This window comes from Lolium perenne, chromosome 2, assembly GCF_019359855.2.
Source record: "Lolium perenne isolate Kyuss_39 chromosome 2, Kyuss_2.0, whole genome shotgun sequence".
Lineage (NCBI taxonomy): Eukaryota > Viridiplantae > Streptophyta > Magnoliopsida > Poales > Poaceae > Lolium > Lolium perenne.
The window spans coordinates 206,692,535-206,700,722 of NC_067245.2; the positions used below are offsets into that span (position 1 = coordinate 206,692,535).

At 46.3% G+C, this 8,188-nt stretch overlaps 1 protein-coding gene across 1 annotated transcript; it reads left to right on the forward strand.

Moving 5' to 3' along the window:
- Nucleotides 1-3,830: 3,830 nt before the first annotated feature.
- Nucleotides 3,831-5,915, forward strand: LOC127321079 (probable BOI-related E3 ubiquitin-protein ligase 3). Its single transcript, XM_051350120.2, has 3 exons — nucleotides 3,831-3,991; nucleotides 4,075-4,477; nucleotides 4,560-5,915. The coding sequence occupies exons 1-3, from the start codon at nucleotides 3,933-3,935 to the stop codon at nucleotides 5,076-5,078; spliced, it is 981 nt and encodes a 326-aa protein (XP_051206080.1). The 5' UTR covers nucleotides 3,831-3,932; the 3' UTR covers nucleotides 5,079-5,915.
- Nucleotides 5,916-8,188: the final 2,273 nt, after the last annotated feature.

Consider the following 8,188-nt stretch of genomic DNA (forward strand, 5'->3'; position numbering starts at 1 on the left):
GATCCATAATGGCTCCCACATATTCAACGATGACTTAGTGATCGAATGAACCATTCACATACGATACCAATTCCCTTTGTCACGCGATATTTTACTTGTCCGAGGTTTGATCATCGGTATCTTTCTATACCTTGTTCAACCTCGTCTCCTGACAAGTACTCTTTACTCGTACCGTGGTATGTGGTCTCTTATGAACTTATTCATATGCTTGCAAGACATTAGACGACATTCCACCGAGAGGGCCCAGAGTATATCTATCCGTCATCGGGATGGACAAATCCCACTGTTGATCCATATGCCTCAACTCATACTTTCCGGATACTTAATCCCACCTTTATAACCACCCATTTACGCAGTGGCGTTTGATGTAATCAAAGTACCTTTCCGGTATAAGTGATTTACATGATCTCATGGTCGAAAGGACTAGGTAACTATGTATCGAAAGCTTATAGCAAATAACTTAATGACGTGATCTTATGCTACGCTTAATTGGGTGTGTCCATTACATCATTCATATAATGATATAACCTTGTTATTAATAACATCCAATGTTCATGATTATGAAACTAATCATCTATTAATCAACAAGCTAGTTAAGAGGCTTACTAGGGACTCATTGTTGTTTACATATCACACATGTATCAATGTTTCGGTTAATACAATTATAGCATGGTATATAAACATTTATCATAAACATAAAGATATATAATAACCACTTTTATTATTGCCTCTTGGGCATATCTCCAACACCTGAGCATGCAGACCGGGTCCCTTTGCTTTGTCCTTCCGGATCCTCTGCGGCGAGAGAAATCGTTCAGGAACGAACGGCGCGGAGTCGGCAGCCACAGAGGATCTTACCTCGGTCTGCGCCCGGCCGACCGTGGCACATGGTGCATGTCGTGGCAGTCCACTGGATGCACGCTTGCCAGCGCTATTTGCCCACGCGGCAGGAGATGGCTGGCTAGGTGAGCGTTGCACCCGCTGCTCGGTACAGCCGCTGTCCCCGCCTGCAGCGCTCGCCGACGTGGCGCGCAAGGAGTGGCAGCCCTGGCGCTGCACACCCTGCACCGACAGACGCGCATGCGTCAAATTGCTGCCCTGTATGGCATCCTATATGCACCGATCCCGAGGCCTGTCTGGGGTCAATCCCGAGGCAGATCCTCCATGCATAGAGACTGTATTAAAATCAGCACATAATTTGTCATTTTCTGTTAGATTTTCAACATTGCATATAGAAATAAATGGTGAATGAATTTTTCTCAGATTTGGATAAAAAAAGGAACCACCTGAAGGAGAAAGCTTGAGACTCATTGAACCAATTTGAATTGCATCAAGAAGATCAATTTGCTCTTGCATCCCATCACCTTCATTAGTCCCATTTAACTCACCATTCCCTTTGTTACTCGAAGTATCCTCCCCCTCATTTTTCTTAGGATCCATGTCCATAGCATTAGTATCACCATTATTTCATTCACCTTCCTTAGCATCACCACTGCCATCATCGCTATTGTTGGCTTCTACAATATTCTCCTCTTGAGACCTCTGAGAATTCTCCACTTCAAAATTCAGCTTGAAAAAACCCCTCCTTATGAACTTATCAAGATCTGCAGGAATTAGTCTACAATCCAAACATCCAATTTTGATTCGTAGCGCTTTGTTCTTGCGAGCGTATGCCATATCCACGTCCAATGTTTTCCCAAACAGAGTACCTACCCCCCATAGGGTCAAGTAATCCGCAATCACATCAGAAGGCAACCCTGAGACTCTAACCCAAACTTCTGGCAACATATAAACTGGATCCTCTAACGCTGACTAAAGATCAAAGGAGAGACAAGATTCCCTGTCTGTGCAAACGTAAGTACCAAAGTTCTTCAACCTCTGAACTTCCTGCTTGCTAGGTAACTTGACTCTGAAAATATTGTCTTTGAAATGAAAAACCTCCCAATTAAACTTTTCACGAGGAACAATTTTCTTCATCTGTTCAATAATCTCTGGAATAGTCATGGCATCACAATTAACAATAACCTTAGCTAATTTAGGATTTTCCACTTTGGCTTCAAAAGCCCCACAAGATAGCTCAAAAAACATAAGGGCTTCATTAGCATATCCATGTAGTATCGCAGTGGGCTTAGGGGCATGTAGAAGATGACAAGAGGTTAAATGATTAACAGACTCACATAGGTCACAAAAGGGCGCCACTTTGGCTTTAAAAGCCCCACAAGATAGCTCAAAAAATATAAGAGCTTCATTAGCATATCCATGTAGTATCGCAGTGGGCTTAGGAGCATGTAGAAGATGACAAGCAGAGGTTAAATGATTAATAGACTCACATAGGTCACAAAAGAGATATTTGAATGGTTGGGTGGGGTTTGTATTGTGACCAGCATATGTCTCGAAACACTCCTGAGGCAGGTTCCTTCCAAAGGAACGCTCGAATCGACACTATTCTCATCGTGACGAAAATTGACAATACGGAACACACGGTAATTTAGATGTGAGATGGCGGGAGAATGCGAAATCCGGACGGCATTGCGTGCCAAAGCTGGGGTCACTTCCCTCTTTCGCTTACCATCTCCATTAACCCCTAGCAAAAAAATCCTCCTTTCCTACTTTCCAGACCCCTTGCTAAGTTGTGGTCATATGATATTGGTGGCCCCATTTTAATTTTTTCCATATTTTACAAATCCGGTGTGAACTCTCGGACAGTTTTTCGTCACATTTTATTTTGCCCAAACTAAGTAGAGTAAGCCACGTGTCACGATCACTTGTTAGAATATTTTTTAGCATAATGTTCATGTGGCAGATGACCACGCGCGGAAATATGAGACCCATATCTTCAATCAACGTATCCATGGCTAGGCAAGGCCACTGCCGAGAATCCGCATCGCGCGGCCAACATCACCGACTAGAAGACGGCGCCGCGAAAGTTGCTACCACGGTCTGGACGCCTCGCCGAGAGCATCATCGTGGAGCCACACCGGGGAGGAGCAGCAAGCAAGCCGTCGCGCCACTTGGGTCTTTGCATCGTCTAAGGAGAGGTGTCGATGCTGGTGAAGACACCAGATCCACCATGAACCTTTGGTGAAGTTGCCGTAGCGTTTGGGGCTAGCCGTACCGCAACGTGGGATTAGCCCGTCCGCCTCCATCCATCCACAAATAAGTGTGCGTTTAAATATGACTTAAATCGAACTTTATTAACTCTGACCAACTTCCTATAAAAATAGCAATATTTATAATGTTAAATTATTATTGCTAGATTTTTCTTGACATGTAGTTTAATTATATAGTAATTTGATGTCTCCTATGTTGCTATTTTGGTGTAAAATATTTCTTCAAATTTTAAAAAAATGACTTTAAAAAGAAAAGAAAACTTGTACACTTATTGACGGAGCAACTATAACGATTTTATCTTTATTGCTTGGAGATTAAAGCCCGTTGAACAAAGTTAGGCTGGTGCCAACGCGGGCGGCAGTGCGGGCGGTACCGCCCGCAGCAAGGCGGTAGCGGGGCGGTAGGCGGGCGAGACGGTAGCGGCGGGCGGTGGTTCCACCGCCCGGCGTTAGGGCGCGGTACCGCCCACCTATAGCCCGCGTTGGAGGCGAGAGCGGGGCGAGAGGGAGGCGATAGCGGTGCTAGTGGGGACGGTAGGGAGGCGGTAGGGGGGCGGTAGGGAGGAGAGAGAAGTGAGAGCTGGCACTATAGCCCGTGCACTGGCACCGTAGGGTGAGAGTGAGGTAAAAGTGGGGTGAAAGTGAGAGAAAAGCTGACGTGGCGAGGCTATAATGGGGTGATGCATTGGCACGGGCCTTATAGCTTCTCTCTCCAACCGCCTGGTCGTGCACACGTACAAAACCTGCCTCCCCACTCTCTCTGCCCATCAGTTTCCCTGCCCCTCGCGTCATCTCTTCTCTCGCCCTATCGTGTCCCTGGCCATGGCCGTGCAGGCGCAGCATGTCTCCCGTGCCTTCCACCACCACCTCCACTCCTACAGGTCTGATACGCCTGCGCGCCTTCGGCTTCTGTATCTCGGTCTCTGTTAAAGAGGGCGATGTCTCAATCCTATGCGTCTTGCAGAGTTCTGGAGGACGGGGCGACGGGTGCCTCTTTGTTCCAGGACGAGCGCGGCGGGTGCGCGCTGGCGATGGCCGGGATTGGCAACGCGATGCCGAGCGACGTCCCCAGAAGCGATCTCACCTGCAACGACAACAACCACAACTACGCTTTCGTGCCGAGGAAGCGGGCGCGCGTGGTGGCGGCGGCGGCGCCTGGTTTGATGGACGAGCAACCGCGCGGCGTTAGAACGGCTGCGGCGGCGCAGGGGTTTGTGCCCGTCGGCGATATGGCGAGCAGGTCGATGGGTTCCGGAGTCGCGTCAACCAGCGGGATGAGTGGCAATGCCAACGCCGGCTTGTCGCAGGGCCTCCTGTCGCATCTGTACAACCAGGGAATGGAGATCGACGCACTCGTGCAAGTCGAGGTACGTACGATCATCTTGTCCGTGACTGGAATCGATCGAGTTCTGGTGATTGATTCTGGACGGTTTTGATGGATGTGTGCAGACCGAGCGGATGCGGGCGGGACTGGACGAGGCGTGGCGGCGGCACGTCCGGGCGCTGGTGGCGGCGGCCGAGCGTGCCGCGGCGGTGCGGCTGCGGGCTGCGGAGGCTACGCTGGAGCTCGCGCGCTGCCGCAACGCGGAGATGGAGGAGAGGCTGCGCCAGATCGGCGCGGAGGGCCAGGCCTGGATAGGCGTCGCGCAGAGCCACGAGGCCGTCGCCGCGGAACTCCGCGCTACCCTCGACCAGCTCCTCCAGTCCCGTTGCGCCGCCGGGGAGGGCGACGCCGAGGACGTGCAATCGTGCTGCTTCGAGACCCCCGCGTGCGGCAACGCCAGCGCCGACGACGCGGCGTCGATTGCAACGGCGGCGGCGTGCAGGGCATGCGGCCAGGGTGGGGCGTGCGTGCTGGTATTGCCGTGCCGTCACCTGAGCCTGTGCCGCGCGTGCGACGCCAGCGTGGACACGTGCCCCGTGTGTGCGGCCACCAAGAACGCCTCGCTGCATGTCCTGCTCTGCTGACGCCTCAAGCTGTGGAAGCCGTGGTCTATCTTCCGTTTACAGGGTCGAACGGATGTACTTCAGTAGAAGCCGAGTTTTTCCCCTGAACTTTGAAGAAGCGAAGTTTTGGTTAAGGAATAGCAGTGCTCTTTTATCATCTCAACAATTTTGTATGGTCAAAGACTCGGGGTTTTGGCTAGAAGAAATTCTGTCAGTGAGGCTCCGAAGAATGCTACCTGCTCGGAATTACACAATTGGCTTGCGTGGAATTGTTGGAGATCCAATCATGTCACCAATGCACCCTGAATTCTACTGAAAAGGTTATTTTAGAAATAGCACAGTATATATCAAAGTGGGAATGTCACATTGAGCAGTATGTTTGAAACTCTGGATCATTCAAGAAATTGGTTTCGTGGAAATTCGAATGACAACATATGATGATGACTGTTGGAGCCCTCAGTCCTCAGCATGGTATGGTCAGGATTCAGGAACTCAGGATGCAGCATGGTTGGTCCGTGAGAATCATCCCAATGGCCGCCTTCTGCCCTCTGAACTTGGCGCTGGGTCAAAGTGGGGGTGTGCAGACGTGTTCGAAGGATCGGCGGCTCGTTGTGGAAGATCGTGGAATAGGACAAGGTTTTGTTCGCACGTCTGATTCCGGCGTGGAAATGCGGATCGGATGAAGTTGTTAGAAGTGACGGAAGCTATTGCGATATGAAGAACATGACTGATTGATTGATTGATGACATGGTGCTTGTAATATCCCAGTATTTGGGGTTACAAAAAATAGAGTAAACAGATGTGTGCATTGCATTCATGCATAGAAAATCCGAGAAATTTTCGCGCTTTTGTTTAAAATTGTCAAAGGGATCGAGGTTTCTTTTGCATCGATGGAATTGAGTTAGTCATCGATGTGAGTGCGATAAATTTCGACATGACCTTTGCAAAGACATGTGCTTTGGGGGAAACAATATTCAAATTAGAATACGAAAGACAAAACTCAAACGAAAATGTGAATTGGAATTTGAATTCTAAACAATTATATAAAATACGAAGTAATAACAAATGAGAATCAAATATTACTAATAACAATTCACAAAAGTACTATTACAAAATTTATGGAAATATTATAAGTTACATAAGAACTATGAGATTACAAAATGGAACCAAAAGAATTCCTAATCTAAGATCTCCATCTTTCCAATCTTCCAATCCTCTTTTCCTGCAATAAGAAAAAGAACAAAGACAAGAAAATAGTTGTGTTTGATTAAAATGTTTGCCATCATCTAAGATGAGGCATTTTGGTTTTGGAACTCAACTCATGGATATTAGGAACTTGTCCTAATATCGAGATGTAATTAGAGGGATTTAATTCATCTTAGGCAACAATTGAGACATATGGATCAATTCTGATCACATGAGGCAACACAGATCACATAGGAATTAAGAAGGCAACAAGAGGCATTAGGCAACCAGATTTGATCCACTGGAGTAGGCAAGAAAAACAACATTATTGTTTCCCTCTAATTTAGTCAAGTTCCTGTTTTAAGAAAACCCACAAATTACTCTAAAATAGATCATCCTTGACATGGCAGAGTCAATATGATCCTAAGCCCACTAATCATAAACCAATTAATAATTAATCAAATCTTAATTAAATTTTAGGGGCATCCTCTGGAGGTATTTAGCTCACACAATAATATTAGCCAATAAGGATTAACCACTTGGCAGCACCTAAAAGAATGGTCTAGCAAGGGATAAAGATCACACGGTCGTTGCTTGCACTAGGAGGAGAAGCAAACCAACTCGTCAACCTGCACAAGAGGAAGGGCCACTTGCTAGCAGCACTGTCACCACTTGCATGCTATGTGCTGTCGATACCACAACATCTGCACAACAGTATAAAAGCAGGGCCATCACAGCCAACCAAAACGTTTGGTTCATACATCACCGTATTCAGTACTAGCAGCTCTTTGAGCATATCCACACATCAACAGCTCAACTAGTAAAAATTTGCACTAGCTGAATCAACCAGAACATCAAGAGTATGCCAACAGATCCTAGCAATGATCTACCAACCAGAATACATCTATATCTTTAGCTAGATCTTTGGAGATAAATCAAGCTGCGAGGAGGAGCAGACATGCCACAAGAAGAAGGTTGTTTCAGATGCCAGAAGACCAGGCTAGTCTGATCTACTACAGCAGGTTGATCTTTAGATCATCTAGCATATATTCTTCTCAGTTTAGATCAAAGCATTTTGGTAGGGGAAACTCTCAGATTTGCATACAAGTGGTATGCTAGTCTCATCACAGAGTTTATTACGCATAAATAGCATCTGTTCTTATTACAAATCCGAGCCTCAGCCTTAGCATCATCGGCTAAAGCAAGCATAGGTATATCCATGAAATTTACTCAAGCAACAACAGGAGCTTGGGATGGACATTTACCATCATTTGATCATATAGTTATGATCATTGTCTAGTTCCTACTCTACATAAGCACCTACAACACAAGATTCTAATCCAACATATATGTATCCCGTGTACACTCATTTGAGGCATCACAGGATAGATATGATCACTAGAAAGTACATGGGCACTTATGCAGAGAAAGAAGAAACAATAATCTAAACTACAAGATCATCAGTTTAAGCACAAGTAAGCCATCAAATAAAGCATCCATCTAGAAACAACAGATATCTACAAGGACTAGGGGCAGTGTTCATCTTGCACACACAAACCCAAATATGTCCAGCCAATTATTGAGAGCAACATCAACACATGGATATTTCTTATTAGACAGCATCATCATAAATGCCTGGATGAATACCTCATCCAAACAGGGGCATCACAAATTTATAGCAGCAAGTAGAGCAACTAGTTATTCACCCACAAGCTATAGAGATTTACTTAGGGTCCAGGAATCATTCGCAGGCCAACCAAGTAATATTCCGCAACATCAAAAATAAATCCATCATTTGGTATTTGACAAATAGACAAGGAGTATGTCATTGCCAGACAACATAACCAGCAGCTAAGAATTGTTTCTCCAACAGGGACAATCAAACTAGAAACTTGAAATGCTAGTATCTAGCAAGGTCGATACAGGGCCTCATACCGCACCACCTT